This window comes from Lingula anatina, chromosome 1 (genome assembly GCF_051362555.1).
Source record: "Lingula anatina isolate TDL-2025a chromosome 1, LinAna3.0, whole genome shotgun sequence".
In the NCBI taxonomy this organism is placed as follows: Eukaryota; Metazoa; Brachiopoda; class Lingulata; order Lingulida; family Lingulidae; genus Lingula; species Lingula anatina.
In genome coordinates this window covers 1,343,927-1,361,067 of record NC_141767.1, presented here as the reverse complement: position 1 = coordinate 1,361,067, position 17,141 = coordinate 1,343,927, and the positions used below count along the sequence as shown (strand labels likewise).

General features: G+C 39.6%; 1 protein-coding gene across 5 annotated transcripts in view; it reads right to left on the bottom strand.

Moving 5' to 3' along the window:
* Window positions 1-920: 920 nt before the first annotated feature.
* LOC106181113 (uncharacterized) overlaps window positions 921-17,141 on the bottom strand; it is a 39,492-nt gene continuing 23,271 nt past the window's right edge. For 4 of the 5 annotated variants that reach the window (XM_013565398.3, XM_013565399.3, XM_013565401.3 and 1 more), the window contains exons 4-15: window positions 16,938-17,013; window positions 15,817-15,923; window positions 13,516-13,606; window positions 11,649-11,788; window positions 11,070-11,158; window positions 10,745-10,839; window positions 10,401-10,505; window positions 5,826-5,954; window positions 4,686-5,138; window positions 4,293-4,421; window positions 3,098-3,205; window positions 921-2,923 (exon numbers count right to left, since the gene is read on the bottom strand). In XM_013565398.3, coding sequence (XP_013420852.2) covers window positions 2,808-2,923; window positions 3,098-3,205; window positions 4,293-4,421; window positions 4,686-5,138; window positions 5,826-5,954; window positions 10,401-10,505; window positions 10,745-10,839; window positions 11,070-11,158; window positions 11,649-11,788; window positions 13,516-13,606; window positions 15,817-15,923; window positions 16,938-17,013 — 1,638 coding nt within the window. In that variant the 3' untranslated portion in view covers window positions 921-2,807. Of the gene's footprint in view, window positions 2,924-3,097; window positions 3,206-4,292; window positions 4,422-4,685; window positions 5,139-5,825; window positions 5,955-6,384; window positions 10,044-10,400; window positions 10,506-10,744; window positions 10,840-11,069; window positions 11,159-11,648; window positions 11,789-13,515; window positions 13,607-15,816; window positions 15,924-16,937; window positions 17,014-17,141 lie in introns of those variants that run through there. The other variant, XR_015332762.1, reaches the window with a different exon arrangement.

The window sequence follows — 17,141 nt, the reverse complement described above, 5'->3', positions numbered from 1 at the left end:
GATACATGTAGATCCAGAATGAGGTAGTATATACATGGTGATATTTCTTGGTGGACCACAAAATAGAATGGGAGGGCAGATGGCAAACTGAAACACGTTTAATTTACCAAACTGCGCTCCTAAAAGCGTGTTTTTGAATCTTTTTGAATCTACAAAAGGATCGTGCCCTCCATCGTCTTATATTCGTCAGCGTCAAACAAAATATCGGAAGTTAGTTAACTATATAATAATGTACATATATAGTACAAATGTGGTAGTTGCGATATATAGTGTTACTGCACCCCTTCCTCCTCGACTTAATGAACCAAAGAGAGAGTAACCAAAGAGAGAGTAACCATAGCAACCGCCTTACAGCAAGTGGAAAGTGGACACAAAGTTGTTGTGTATGGGTCAACGATGATATGATTGCTGCGCCCTTTGTCCAGGAGTTTGTGTAGCATGTCTGTAACATGTATTTGTAACACCGGCCATTCCATTATACGTTGATGGGTTTTCATGAAATCTCATCGGTCAGTCGCAACTAACACATTGCAGATTGTGATTGTGAGTTGCGGGAGGTTTTTTAGTAAGTTATCACAGAAATCATAAAACTACTGACTGCAAACTCCTTAACAATTGTCGATTTCAGTATAGTAGCGTTTACAGCAGCTCTTACTTGAACTTGTCCTCAGTCAGAGAATAGACGCTTTTCAACACAATATCTAGATTTTATTTCTTGAGAGAAAAACAAGCATCCCTGTAATCAATGCTTGTTGTCCCAGCACTTGGATTTGACACTTAATGTCATTTCTAATCAATTCAATTAATTAATTCAATTAATCTGGGTAAGCATTAAGACCATTATGTCTTCCTGTACTTGGGGCGCATGCATTCTCATACAGATTTGTTTGAAAGAGGTAAAAAATACAAACAAGCATGGGTATAATTTCCAAAACTTTTATTTCTAATTCTATGCCGAAGAACGTCGGAACAACAATTACGATTTTGAGTAAGATTTTCATTAAAACAGTTAATACTCCGACAACAACATTCACCTGTACAGGTATGGTGGGGTCCAATCCCTGGTAATGATAAACACTTAATTGTGGACCTATTTGACTTCAAACAGATACAACCAATCAGAATGTAATAAATAAAAATACAATGTTATATATATCCACAAAGTAAACAACAAATTGCACGTCGTACAATACGAAAGGCAAAAATACAGCTCCTAATCTAATATGTACACCCTAATATTCACAATATAGAAATAAAACGGAAAAAAATATGTACACAAAGTATAACTTAAAACAAATAATCTTCTATTGGAAGAATGATTAGGAAGTTATTTTGGGGGCTCTGAGCAAGAGCAGTGTCTAGCGATGCTATGAGGAAAACAATTCAGGAAAGATGAAACCCAAGTAGAGAGGAAACCTTCATGTTCACTAGACTGTTCTGATCTGAATTGACTATGACCCAATTGTCTGTCTTTCCTTTCTATTAGAGCTGATTTATGAAGTCTAATTTGTTGTCTGCCTCTTTATTATCTACAAAATCTTTTCAAAAGAATATAATCTCGGCAGAGCTCAGAAACGTCATATTCACTTTGTCTGCCAGAAGTGAACTGTGCACAGTTTCGATCAGCCAATAATTGATCATACTGACGAATACACAGTAACAACACAATGTTCACGTCTCTGTCTCATTATAACTTAATTAATATGTACACATTTAAAGTTCGTAAGGTACGTGTATTTGCAAATTATTTACACCTTAGGGGGATTGAGACTATTTCATTACATTTAGATTAGACCCATGGGGAGATTTTAAAAACATTCTGAAAAAGTTAACAAGCTTCTGAAACATAACAGAGTATAGTAATCCGCCGGCGATATATCGCAGAGACACTAATGTAAATTTGGTCGAGAATTAGTTATTTGTTAAGAATCCAATCAGTCAAGTCGGAATCCACAAGAGATATCATTTCTGATTATTTCTAGTAAGTTTCCTTACGTTAAGCAGTATTTAGCACACGTAATGTCACTGAGGAAGGACACGCTAGCGCGGAACGGATTTATCCTTTGATGAATTGAGAGATGTATTAGGCACAGGCACAATACATCAGCTAGAGGTATGAACTTAATGCTGATGTCTATTCCACGCACGAGCCTTCATTGGAACTCTGGATATTCATCAGTCTGAGAAATCTCGTATTCCTCCGTGAATTAAGAAGTGAGATTCTCTGTTCATTAAAATGAAGACTGCGCTGAGTATCACAACAGAATGATTGCACTTAAAACGTGGACGCTAGTAAACGCGCCGCTGCCCCAAATCAAGTTCAACTAAATGCCCTGTAGTTTACTGTGACCAGGACGAGACCTCTCTACTAGTTTGTTCTCGAAATTCTGACTAGATCATTATAAATAAACACTATTTTCCAATGGCGCACTTCGTATGTGCCGTATTTTCAATTTTCCATTTTATTTCTGCGCGGGCGTCGCTGAACGTGATTTAGGGTGACCAGCGTTGTCTTCTGTTTGTTAACTTATAAGGAGGCATCAGTCTTAATTTACTGCACACATTTCTAGACGAATGCCCACTTCATGTCGAAAACCCGGTCCTTTACGGACCTCATTGTCAAGTGCCAAATCTTACGTGTACGTTTGCAGCTTTCAACTTATGTCTTGTTTTCAGTTCGTGAAGCTTTTTTTTTTTGCTGTTGTTGTAAACCATACGCCTCTTGAACGCGTATTTGTTAAAGTCTCCGACATGCGTGACATTCAGAGAACACAACTGGTGACTAGGCACGGGGCACGTGCTGGGGATTAAGTGATGGTCTTACATCTGAGATAGGAGTGCCAGCTACACGTGCACAGTTCATCGTCGTCTTGGTACTGGCCGCCTTTAGGAATAAACCGCTGTTTTTCTCTGTTGTAACAGCCTAGAATTGAAGTAAGAAAAAACAATAAAAGAACTGAATGAATTTTAAATCAACTAAGCGTCTTCATTAATTTCATTCACATTTCTAAGGTAATCGCCGTGTTTTTATTTTTTATTTACCTCCATACTATAAAATAAATATTTTTTATCGAATCGATAGTCTGTGTCTATTTACCTTTTTCTACGGTGACGCCGGTGTATGTACATGTGAACTGCCCATGGACATTGGCCCACGACTCGCCCACCTGGTAGCGTTTACCGTGGTAATCCTGGCACTGGCGGGCTACAAAAGTTCAGACAATACAGGACTTAATTAACAGTTCATCACTGATCATCATAAACCAATGACGGCCATCAAAATATCATTGTAAACTAAACATGCATTATTATTTGATATTGTCAGCTGTTATGACTTTATGCAACGAATGATTTGTATCAAAATATATGTTATGACTATCAGTCTTGTGATATTTTTACAGCACGGTGTTTGCAATAAATCATATTTAGTACATATATTAGTACATATATTCTACCAACAAAGCAAACAGATCATCCTTACACATATGTAAGCGTTACAGGAAAGTCATCAGTCATATATCTATTCATATATATCAGTTAATTGAGATTAATACAAGCAACAGGACGATAGGAAAGTAATCGACTTCTTGGAACTCCAGACGCGAGGGCGGAGAAGATAAAAACGCAATCACTGCTCTAGACGATTTGGATTCCTACAAGGGTAATGACTTTGTAAAGAAAATCGATTAAGAGGACAACTCATTTTCGAGGAAATGTTGTTGCTAACTCCCCGAGTGTCATTTTCTGATGGGAAACTCGTATTCAACGTGATCGCCTCATTCATGAAAGTAATCAAATGTCCCACATGTATGCTGCGGTCAAAAGAAGAGAAGTTTTATGTGAACGCGTAGAAGATTTATAAGCTATATTCCTTTCGGTTCGATTAAGGGGCATCCTTTAGTGGTCGTTATCACCTTGTACTTTAACTACTGTGTAAGCATCATTACTGGGAGAATCTCGTTTTAAATCTCAATTGTAAAATATATGTGATGCTGGCCGTACTTCTCCACCCGTATTGAAACCATTAAAGCGGGCATACAATTATACCATGCCGTTTTCTTTTTCATTTTTCTTTAGGTAAACGTTTCATAAAAAAGTTTATTTCCGGTAGTGTTTCCTGAACTTCACTATAACTCCCTTTATTACCAAGCGGCAACCATTTTAGAACAAAGCTCTGCATGTGTCATGATGTTAAGACATTGAAATGATATGACGTAATGAGATGACGTAATAAGATGACAAAATGACGTAGTCAGAGTGAGATGACGTAATGACGTGATCGTCGTAATTACCTGCGCAGGTTTTGCACATAGCTGGACACGTTGACCTGATGGATGGATAGACACAGTAGTCTTTGGGCCAGAAGCTATACCCGGGCTGGCCACACATAGCTGGATCCACTATCAGGCAGCTAGGGAGATCTAGAAATGAAAACCAGAATTAAAATTGAAATTTGAAAAATATATATATATATATTATGCTTATGCACAGAAGAGTAAGTGGGGACTTTCATATAATAACAATATAATTCGACGAAATGGAAAACTTTATCATTCTGAATATTGAATTTTTACTTTAATATGCAACCGTATTCCATGTGACACTTGAATTAATTAATTAATAATCACATAACTAATAAACAGAAAGAAATTAACCGTTTAAAACAAAACCATATATGTAATCACCTGGCCTAGAAAACTGTAGTATCCTCTCTTTTGAAGGTGGCAGTTTCGGCGCTACAGTTGTGGTGGTGGTTTTCCGCGTCGTGGTTGTTGTTGTTCTGGGTGTTGTTGTAGTTGTAGTTGGTGTTGTTGTCGTTGTCGTTGGTGTTGTTGTTGTTGTTGTCGTCGGCGTAGTAGTTGTGGAAGTAGGGCGAGTTGTTGTCGTCGTCGTAGTAGTAGTAGTCTCCTGTGGTTCAAAATGATCCTGGCCTAATAATTTATAATCGTTGTCTGACGAATCATCGTAATCAAAAGGCAGCTCGTTGTCAAAATAGTCGTCTTTTCTCTTGGTCTCTGCACTGTTCGTGACCTCCTGCTCCTCTTCGTAATTGTAGTCATAATTATCGTAATTACTGTAATCGTAGTCGGTTACTTTGTTGGTAGCGTCAGGGTCACCGTAGTACACGTCGCCATACACTGTAATGGTAAAGAAATGTAGTGAGGTAAGCTTCATTTTCACTGCGTTAAATTGGTGTTGGCTGAAAAAAGGCTTGGGGATGGGAGATTGGGGGAGGGGTGGGGGTGGGATGGGGAGGGGGCAGATGCCACTTCGTGCAGCGTTTTCTTCTTCACAACCTTTGTTCAAAGAATAAAACATCGTCTGTCTTTTCATCTTCCCATTTTTTAAAGTCAATATGTCAAGATGGTAATGTTTAAGAGCAGTAGTAGGTTAAATAATTTTGAACCATATATTACTTGCTGTATATTCTTTTGTCTTTTAATCTTATTGATCGTCTACCTAAAATGATGATCAGACATTGCTGAGAGAGCCTGGTCTTAAAATAATTTGTTATCCCCAAGAATTCTGATAAATGTAAAGGTTATTCAAGATTTTTTTTCCTGTACACGATGTGCTATCAACCACAGAGCCTGTTCCCTGAAGGCATTGTGGATCTTTTGTTTTGCCTCGTAGCCACCCATAATTGAAATGATTACACATATCTTCTGTCTAAAAAGCACACTTGTTTTACATAATGCGCTTTGGTGCTCTCGCTCTGCTGATCACATAAAACCAACCTAGGCTATCGTTTTTCTATGAGATCATTTATTTTGCCAAGTTTCCAATATTTCATTTACAACTGAGCGACCATGGATAATACTTACTTGGACAAAGCTTGCACGTGATGGGGCAAAAACTGTAAGGGACGTCCGCAAACTTCTGGCACTCGCGTTTCCCCCATTTTCCACCGCTACTGGCGCAGATATTCAAGTCAAAAGCTATCGAGCAGTCAACTAGAAAACAGAACAAACGGGATATTGTTAGTCCATTTCCAAAACAACAAACACACAAACAAAGAAATAACTACAGTATAAATAAGATAAGCGTTATATTGTATCACTATGAAAATATTTAATATTTGAAAAGGAACAAAAGCTGTGTGTTGTATCGAATTGCTCTTTCAACGGAATTTTACGACGGTTTTCAACAAGTAATTCTGAGGATACGTCACCTTAAAGACGTTTGAAGTGGTTAGTTGAGGTCCCTCGGGATGAATACCATCAGCAAAATGTTAGTTTTTTGCCAATTTGAACAAATTGAAGGTTTTTATCACAGTTACTAATTACAGTTTTACATTTAGCAGTGAGTGATTAGACCCTAGAGAATTTCAAGACGGGCTTCTTTGTGGTCTTAGAATGTTACTTGACGAGCAATTCTGCTAACCTCAAAAGATGAATTAATCTTTAATATTGCAAATAATGGCATCCTTAGACTTCGTAGTGTAACAGCGGGTACAGGTACTACAGCCTTCAACCGGTGTGAGGGGGATATATTGGACGGTTACCAGCGCAAATTAATTAATCTATATTTTTATGGCGCCACTTTAAAGGATAAATCATGTCTCATCTTCATTGTTGTCTGTGTTGCTGTTTTTCTTTTCCTCGCCATCTTCGGTTGTGGCGAGCCCCATCATCATATTAAAACGATTCACTCGGTCCTGTAATTTATTTTTCTCCTCCTCCGATACAAATGATTTCACTTTACTCATGAGGTTCTGGTTGATCATGTCCTGCATCATTTTAGCCCTCTGGGATTTCGACATGACTGTTGCTTTTCTAATTTCCTTTCGGATATCGTGTCCGCCACCCATGGTGGGGGCCTCTGCCTGCAAGTTACGCCGCCATTGTGAGGCACGATGTGGGCTGTTGTTGTTGTCGTCTGCTTCGTGGTCAGTTTGCGGGCCGTTCTTACGACCGTCGGTCGTGTTTTGCTTTAGAATAGCATCGACGTCGACATTTTTAACATTTTTACGAAGCATGTTCCATTTTGCTCTTGCGAACTCCTTCGTAGCGTTTTGTGCGATTTTTTCTTTCGCTCCGCGGGATTGGGCGTTGGGGTCCGTTGAGGTTTGCTTCTCAATGGTCGATTCTTTCGTGTAACTTCCTACTCGAACATTTCGGCCAGAGGAGACTAAAATGACCGAAGAGCTACTGCGTTTGAAAAAACGTTTTCTATCTACTAAAGCTTCGACTGCTTCGTTCTGGTGTTCATCTTCAGGTCCCGAAACTGGGGCGGGGACACTGGGCACTTTTGTTTTCACTTTTACGAGTTTCTTTGTTGTCGTCGCATCTTTCCATTTTTCCACATAATTGTCAATTTTTACTCCTTGTTTATACGCCTCTTCTTTCTCTTCGTCTTCTTCATGAACAGTCGTCATTTCACGCGCTGCGGGTACTGTCGCAGATTCAAGATCTGACAGATCGTCTGCGTCAGTGTCTGAGAAATTTGTATCACACGAAAAAGTTACTTTCCGCGTCAACTGCGCGGCACTTTTTGGTCGAACATCGGTGTCCTGAGATGAAGATTTTGCTGCCTGTTGCCTTGCAATGTTTGCTGTAACCGGCCTGGGTTTGGGGGCTCTACCTCTAGTGGGTGGGGTTGGAGGTTTTTGACTAGTAGAAGCCGGTACATACGAGGAAGGCCCCATAACTGCAGCGTCTTGATCAGATTCTGTAACGTAACTTGTGGTATCGTCTCTTCTATCACCCATCACGATCATAGGGTCTTCATCAGATCCCCCTGTCGCTCCCCGAGTGACCATAGCTTGTCTTGGGGATGAGGGGGCGCTGTGTTGGTGTCTGGGGGACGGTAATAATGCTGGAGAGGATTTAGAGGCCCGTAATATAGGCTTCCGACTAGCAGTGGGAGGAGGGGCTTTCGTTGCACCATTATTTGACTTCACCGATGCAGTTCGTAAATTGTACACATCAGTTACAGAAGACGACTTGTGCAAAGGGCCGTTTTGACCACTTTTTGGACTCATACTCAAAAGTTGCGACGCACTAAGAGATCTTTGCTGGAACCTTTTCTTTGATAGTTTTATTTTTCGGGTAACAAATGTCTTATAATTTTTGAGAACATCATTTTCCCATTCTGGCAAAGAGAAGTCATTTGGCTCATTGCCTTTGGCGGTAGATGCCTTGTTATCGTCCTTCAGACCATCGAATACGTCAAGTCTATCGCGTACGCGAGATAATATAGGTCGATTTTCATCCGACTCTGACATCGCTTGGGCCTGTTCCACCCTTTGAATGGATTTTTTCTCGATATCTTCCAGGATACTGTCCACGGTGATCTCTTTGTGTTTTATCTGCTCATTTTCCTGCACTATTCGCTCTGACGCACGCAAGAACGTCTGCAGCTTTTCCTCATCTCTACGCCATTTCGATAACCGTTTGTTGCTCATTCTGGGGCCAAAGCGGAAATATTCCGACTGTCGGATTTGTCTGTCGCTGCTGTGTTCTGTTGGGATGCCTTCAGAACTCTGCCCTGTGTGGCGGGGGACCGCCAGATACTCAACTCGAACTCGCCTCATCCACATATTAACATCTTTCACGACAGCTGTTCGTTCTTTCTCTAAAAGTTTTGAGCGGAGGTCCAGTCGAGCCCTCTCGAATTTGTTGCGCTTTTCAGCGTCGACCAAACGGTCAGTGCCTTCTATCCCGGCCGGCATGATGGCTTGAATCTACATAAACGCAGTATTTCTCACTGACCGCTCCAATGATTTAAATGCCCATCTTCAGTTATTCATAGCGTGTCATTATCGCCTGATTTGACGATGTAAAATGTTGGTATTTACCGTTTCCAGTTAGTCTCTCTTTGCATTGAACACGGATGCATATGTTGTAAAGTTCAGAGCTCAGCCAAGTTTGCTTTCCATTCAACTAATCATGCCTTCTCCATGGAGTCTCAACACACCTTTGTTTAATACGATCTGCGTCGATATCTCGTATACATGGGACTATTTTCTCCTTCAATAACCTCGAAAAAGATGGAAAATTAACTCCTCTTCGGCTAGTTGATCTTGAGTAAACAATGCCGTCATGTTACGTCAGTTCATAGAAAACTTCACTTGACCACTAGTCTAGAGAAAGCTCATCAAACATTCATCTCACTTTTGTGCTGCCGCCTTCTGGATTTATCAAAACTCTGTATGAGCAGGGAGTCTTAGTGTCCACTGTTAACGACAATCTGCTGTCCCTGCGCGTCCAAGGTCCCCGTAAACCACCTCCTGAAGCGAGTCCCATTGGTGACAGACTGGCCCCGAACGACACGGTACACTACATAAGACTTGTGGTCATAGAGACCCTCGAAGTTATACCCCGTGTACCTAACTATTAGGACCTTCTCTATATATTATTGTTTCTATTGATACCTGGACAAAGGACCGTTTATAAAGGGGCAGCACAGTATAAGGAGATGGGAGGAGCGTTTCAGACGGCGCGCAACCATATTCAGCAAAACACAAATATAATTGTTTGATTTCAAAAATGGGAGCTTTTTTAAAAAGGAATTTTGTAAAACGGCCGTGGCACGTTGAGGATAATAAAGATCAAGTACTGTTGATTTGTATCTCTACTAGCAAACACAGCGTTGGCCTGCTAGCAACCTCTGTCAATGCGAAATTGAACTCGAATAAAAACCATTGAAACTTTTGTTGAGATAACAATGAATTCTTATAACAGAAACGGAGTTTACTAGCAAAAGAAATGACTGTTAGCATTAAGTGTGAGTTATTGTTTTGTTGTGAGGAATTGTTTGTTTAGAAAATGTGCCGTTCAAAGACGAACCATGGACTAGTAAGTTTACATAAACATGTGCGCTATGGAACGTTGTGGACTTGGTTTGGCCTTTGTTCATATGTTCATAATCTGATTACATGTGCGGCGTCGTGGAATGTGATACAAACAAATAACCTTGATAATGACAATTGGTGTGGAAAACTTCAACTGTCACGGTCTAAGTGACCGTGCAGATTTAGAGCTATTGAGCACTTTACCTTTCCTATGTGCGGCAGGTTTGTAACAATCTGAACTGACACGCCGAGCTCTGCATCCTATGTATGACATGGTATAATATGTGCTTTATTGTGCTTATTTATTTATTTTTATCAAGACGAATGCCTCATCTTTTTACGGCACACTGAAAAGGGTATGGGGACCGGACGAGGTGTCCTGACGTTGGGTTGAGCCTGTCTTGGAGACGTGCGCACAGCGCCACTATTTAATCAATCTGAACCACTATTTAATCAATCTTTTTTGTTGTTGTTGTTGTTGTTGTTGTTGTTGTTGTTGTTTAACCACCGCCATGTAAATATTTCTTTGAAAGAGCAATTAGATCAAATAAGCCACAAAAAAGTGTCAGAATGAATGAATCAATCGATGAAATTAAGCACTCACGGTCGCATTCGCCTCCCTTCTCAATCCACCATGTATCTTTGCACTTGCACTGGCACGTGCTCACGTCCAACTCTCCCCCGTTCTTACAAACCTTGCCACCGCAGTCTGAAACACAGTGGTGTGGTCACATATTAGGCTGAGAAAAACATGGCATTTGGTATTGTTTGTTATAAATATTGAGAGAGATATCTAATCTAAGTGCGTCATGTTTAATAACAAAATTATGTTACTGTCCATGCTAATGAGCACGTCTAGAGAAGTACAAATATGTTAAAACACGTAAACCCGCGCGCGCTTGCGCTCTCTTCCGCTCACACACCGATATCGAAATGGCAAATACTAACCGCATAAACCAGATCTTGAATCGAAGTTCTTCTTGCAGGAAGATCCAGTTGGTCCTGCTTTGTATGGGGTCTTCACCTTGTGCCTGAGGTTACCGCTGAATGATATAAAATAATGGGTATAAGGTGACATTCTACATATAAAATTATCTCATTTTGTGTATTTTTTCTGCTGTAGGCGCTATTGCTTTTACAATGGTACCAGTTGTATATGATTTTTTAAAACGAAACATAAATCATCGCGTTTTATATTTCAAAAAACACAAAATTCACCCTCATTTGTTCTTTCTCCCTTTTTGCTCTTTCTAAAACATAAAAGTATACTTACGATGGTGCATAGTTGCAAACATAAAATGTCTTGGTGCCATTGCACTGGGCAAACCCACACCCTATTCTCGTGGACGCTGCCCACACCATCTGAAATAATGTCAGAAATCGACCTTGTAATATATCGCACATAAAGCTTGACCACAAATAGTACGGTCAATTCTAACAAATAGGCGAAATCATATCTTTATTTATGTCACAGGCTTGGTTTTGTTTCACTTGGGTGTTGTTGGTGATTTTTCGAGTGGCTTCGTACATCTTGGGAGCGCCTGAGCGTACAATTCAGTGAAAACCGGATATCTTAAACACGAGTTGCCTTCGCATCACATAAATGTTAGCTGCTTTTGACAATAGTGTGCCAGATTTTTCACTGCCAACGGAGCAATAGCTGTCATCTGCCACAAAAACCAAGAAAAAGAAGATAACCTATATAGACCTAAAATACCCACATATTGTATATAATCCCTTTAGACTCTAAAAATCGCATTTCACTGCTTAGAATATTGTGAACTCTTAAAGCAATCAGACCACGCCGCAGACCCAGACTAATGTATGTATCACACCATCTTGTTGATATTACCTGTGTGTAATGGCCTGTCTCGTAACCATTAATCGACCCGCGTCCGTACTTGAAATAGTTCACCTCGTCGTGCCACATCTTCATCACCTGATGCCAGTTTCTCTGGCCACGCCCTAAATTCTGACCCACGCTGGCCCAGCCTGCAATGAATTATCAAATTTTTATTATCTAATGCATTATATATTGAAGATATGTACTTGTTGATACAGAATTCCTTTAAGAGGCATGTTCCATATCCGTTGACCTGGATACCCTCAAAAAGCACTGAAAACCCTTTAGTGCCAATGTTTCCACTCCCAAACCTTCAACTTACCTGTAAGTTTTGGCATCGTTTTCCGGTGTTTTGGTGAGGCTCTGTTTAAATTGACAAAACTAATTATATACAGCGCGGGACATCAAAGATCCCCCCCGTCATTTAAAACATGTTAGCCGAGAGAATGTCAATTATGACTTCGCCCTTTTATCTCACAAATGAAGCCTAAACAGAAGCCCAACAAATTGGCTCATCTCGCTGGAGCTGATACGGCTGGTTTGATTAGAAATCTGCTCGGAAAACAAAACGAGGTGGTTCTGACAAAAGGATATATAATACAATGTGGGGGTTGCAATCCCGTTCGCATTCCAAAGAACAGTCTATTTTCAGAATCACACAAAAAGATACGGACACCTCCAGCCTAGCGTTTGGTCATTTCGATAACTCCAATGTTTTTGTTAATAAAATCCGATTTATCACAAATGCCTGGGAAAACAACGCAGGGGTGAAAAACTTTGTTCCGTGCTGTAATATAACTACAACCACTTACGGCCACTGTTAAATGCTTTAGTGATAAAACAGGACGACTGGCGTACAAAATTGTTAGATAATGCAATGTGGCAGTTGGAATTATTTTCCAAATTACATATAGCTGATTACTATAGACCTGTCGCACCTTCGGCCACTAATATTATTCGCGTGGGACAGAAACAGACAAGACTAAACAAAAACGCCAACTTATTCAGCGATCTGTAAAGATGAATCCTTACAAGATTGTTGATTGTTAATTACTTCAGAATACTGGCACCTATACGGTCACTTGAGTAAATTTTGCTTAAGGAAACAAACGCTGACTTAACAAAACCTACAGATAACACAGCTAGGGGGTTGACATGCCTTCAAAAACACACACACATAAATAGTTACAGCGTTTGTTCAATGTTATGGACACCGACGTAACAAAATTTGGAAGATATAATCGTAAATTACCCACTGTTCTGTTTCATGTTTACAGTTTTCAGCTACCGGGGATTTATTACATGCTTGGAGGTCCGTGCATGCCCCCCAGCGTGGAAAACAACTCAATTCTGAATATCGACTATAAACTTTAAATCATTCTAGTTCAGGTTTAAGGAATCCTGTCCGCGATTTTCCCGCCAAATCGAATATTCCTCGAAAAAATCCAATTGTCTCCAACTCAGGAATCATTGTTCGGCCCATCTTTGAATTTGATTCTATGTTTTGTACCATTTCTAATTTAGCCCTAATTGACTGATTAATTGACTGATTTTTTATATATATAAGAGTTTTTAAGGTCTGAATTGAGAAAGATAAGTAAGTTTGTAGGATATTTAGACATAGGAAATATGACATTCCCAAAGGTGGGCAGTTCACATTTTATTATTGATTCCCTGCGTTATTAATACAAGGTGGATTCCCATTGCGCACTTGAATATAGCCAGGATATAAAACTTTTATCAGCATACATATGTTTAACGTTCGTACCAGTTGGACTGCGTATTAAATATTCCAAGCACAAAGCGTGGGTGATCGTACAGGCACAAGAATTTAGAGCAGCTGTTTTGTACATGTATTTTCCTCAAATGTACGTACCTGGAATGTTTCTATTCTCGCTTTCTTCGTGATCATAATGACAATTACTGGCCCACTTCTGTGCAAGTTCAGAAAGTTGGTCGTCCCATACCTGTAACATAATGTTGGTATCTTACTATCATTAGATAATGAGCTAGATATGTCAAGTTGGTCGACCCTTACATGTAACATAACGTTGGTATCATTACTACTATTAGATAATGAACTAGATATGTCAAGAAAAAAGATTTATTTCTACTTTTCGCTCACTAAAGGTAGTTTAAAAGGAGATCACAGGGGTATCTAGTGCAGACACTACGATCTTTGACATTAGACTTCATTGACATTTGGCTTGCGAGATTATGGAATAAAACGGGCATTCAACTTGGTGTTTAACATGGAGCAACAAGGAACGATTAAATGCAGTGCTTGACTTCAATGACAGAAAGGCGATAATTCACCCCCTGTCATTTTATTTAAGTTTCACGTATTTAACACCCATGAACGCTACCAATTACCACGGTATTTTTTGTTTAATTTTATTTTCCTTCAATGGCTGACGTGATCACTATTACCAAAATGACAAATGGGTCCAGATCTACCTCCCCTGAGGGCATATAAACACAGAACCAAACCTCCAAGATATTTTAGGTATTTCAGTTATTTTCTGCGCGACTTACTTCCGGTCCGTGAAGTCCAGGTTTTGCGCTGCCTTGACATGCGAAGACACGCGCGCACGTGTAGTTTATATTGTATTTCGTTGAAAAAACGTGAGGGTCACTAACATGAAACGCCAGTTGTGGTAAGAAGGGAGGGGGTATATCGATTTACTTTATGAGTGAAGTGTCTTTCTATACTAGTCAGCATGTGAATTTTTATTGGCTTCCGGAGGCTAGTGCGAGGTGATTGGGAAAACAGACGGAACACCAAATGGCACAAGTGACGAAATGGCTCAATGAACACATCCTCTTAATGGCTGAGAGCGAAAATAACACAATGGCCACGACTTTCAACTGCCATATACGGAATTCCTTGGTTTTGCCATTGTTAAGCCCGTGTATCCTGATGTACATTATTGAATATTTAATGCTACATGTACTGCCAATCACCCTGTTGGACACTCCATCAAACACGACCAAGGTCAAGCCAGAACCCAGCACCACCCTCTGCACGTCCACCAGTTCCAATTAAATACCAAACACTACGTGCAGAGTTGGTCGGCATGTTTACAAATGAAGCTTTTAATCACCTCATTTTCTTGAAAGTTTTGAAGTATTTTTGGCAGGAGAACCTGTTGCCATTATCGGTTTAACGTGGGTTCTGAGTCATAGCAGTGCCCGGCTTAGAGTAACCCAAAGATTGGCCACTTGTAATGACGAACGTGTGCCCATGTTTATTTTGTTTAAAAGGTGCAGGGCTTGTATATTTAACTCTTATGTCGCGTGATAAGATTCTATTAGCAAAATACCCACGTTTATTTACACCAAATACGTCATCTGTTGATATCCTATTATATGTTGCTTTCACAGATGTTACAAATCCGCGTAAATGTTTCAATCTGCATGATAATTAGGCAACGGTAACTTACACAGTTATCGGTTATGTATAGCGCAATGTGATATTGATGAAGAGTTCGGAATTGGTACCCCGGATTCACAGCGTTCGAAATTAAAATCACTGTGTTTCGCTGAACCTCGTGTTTAGCCTTTACACGCGCACGGTTGAACCTAATTAAATGAGGGCTGGTGCCCTGATTTTGGTTGCCGTTCTGAGTCACTAGACGATGTGCACGGATTATTTTCCAGTCCAATTAGCGTTTTTACGCTCGATCTGTCTTTTGAACAATAAAATGGTTCTTTTTCAACCCACCAAACGCTCCCTCCAATCACGCCTATCGCCTTATTAAATGTATGTGCTCACGTACTTTTGCAGAACGGATCGTAAAGTGAGATATTTGAGTACTTAGAAGAAAAAGCATCTGCTCTGGTCGAGAGGGAGAGGGGTGCTTAGTTACAAATATCTAACCACAAATTCTTCGTGGTAAGCACTTTTGTTGTAATTGTGGCAGTAACTCGTAACATCATATCTCCAATTCAGAGAATTGCGTTAAATTTCCATTCTATATCATGCCATTTCTTCCCTTGTTTTACAGTACGTGAAATCTTGTCCACACTTTCAAAGGAACTATTTTGGCAACAAGCAAGATACGGGGTATGTTACCCTTAGGTAGTCTATTACTACCATAAACATTAACCACAGAACAATTACAGTTCCAAGAATGAAGTGATACATGTTCTTTCCGAGAATTGTGGAGAGACTTACCAACTTATTCATATCTGTAGCTGGGGGCTGGTTGTTAAATTTTTCCACATTGGCCCGATAATAATTGTGTCTTTCGAGTATAAGATTTTTCTCCGTTTCGGTTATCCCTGAAGAAGAAAATAGCATATTAATATTTCCCATTCAGAAACTGCATTCATGACATATTATTTGTACTGGCTATTGTTAAAGTTAGTTTATTGCATTGATGTCTGATCTTTGCTCAATGCACACAAAACAAAGCAAAGGTCATAAAAGTCCACCTTGTAAAAGTCGTAAAAAAGATTGACGCACATGCCAGTGAAATTTGGCCTGTTCCTAGATTAAATCTGACGTCAATAAACACGGATGTAATACATGTAATATACTTAGTTTATGCCATTACATTTCCTGTCCCATTCACTTACAGGGTATGAGAAACGGTAAATAAATGATTTTTGTTCATCATAGTACTTCGACTTAATTGAATCTATTAACAGAATTTATTTATCTCAATTTGACATAAAGTTCCATTGGCAGTGCAGTTTTTATCTCGGCCTGGTAGTAGCAATTCCAATAGCAACGTTTACTGCTCGACACCAACATGATATTCAGTGCAAAACCAGCCGTAATTAGGGCCGCTAAAAAGCCATATGTGTTTTAACATGATGACTCATTCACTGTACGCGTACTTCACGAAGAAAATCTACCTTTAACAGAAATCTAAACTAACTTCCCAACAATGCTTTCAGAGTTGCCACCTGTTGCCAGAAGAACCACAAATATTTAGGTAGTAAAGGTAAAGATAGGTGGGAAGACGTGTCTTTAATTTAGTTTTTGTTCTGCAAAAATGCCAATAACCACAGTTTTTTTTCTCTCCGATACCAGTGAGATCCAAATTCGAGAAATGCATAGTAGAAAACTTTCCCGTATGTTTTTTGAAAAAGCAGTGTAACCATCCTTTGCGCCCCGTGGCGTTTTGCGTTGGTGTCGCTCAAAACAACTTATCTCTCAGCAACGTGAGGACATTTAAGGAATTTGCTACAAAGGTTACTTTCGTGTTGTTTATCTACAAAAGACAAACGGATTAACTAATAATCTCATAGTGCTTCTAAACGTTAGGTGTACCTAAAAAGAATACGTACCATCTTTCCTTTTGACGTGCACATTCAGGCACATGGTATGTTTGGGACTGACAACAGAGAACCGCTTCTCACAACCCTGAAAGTGAATATGAATGATAGAGTGATACCCGTTCTTAAGTCTGAACACTGTTAACAATATTTTGTATAATATATGTACACTATAAACAATGCATTACATTAAATAATACTTATAATTATTTTTAT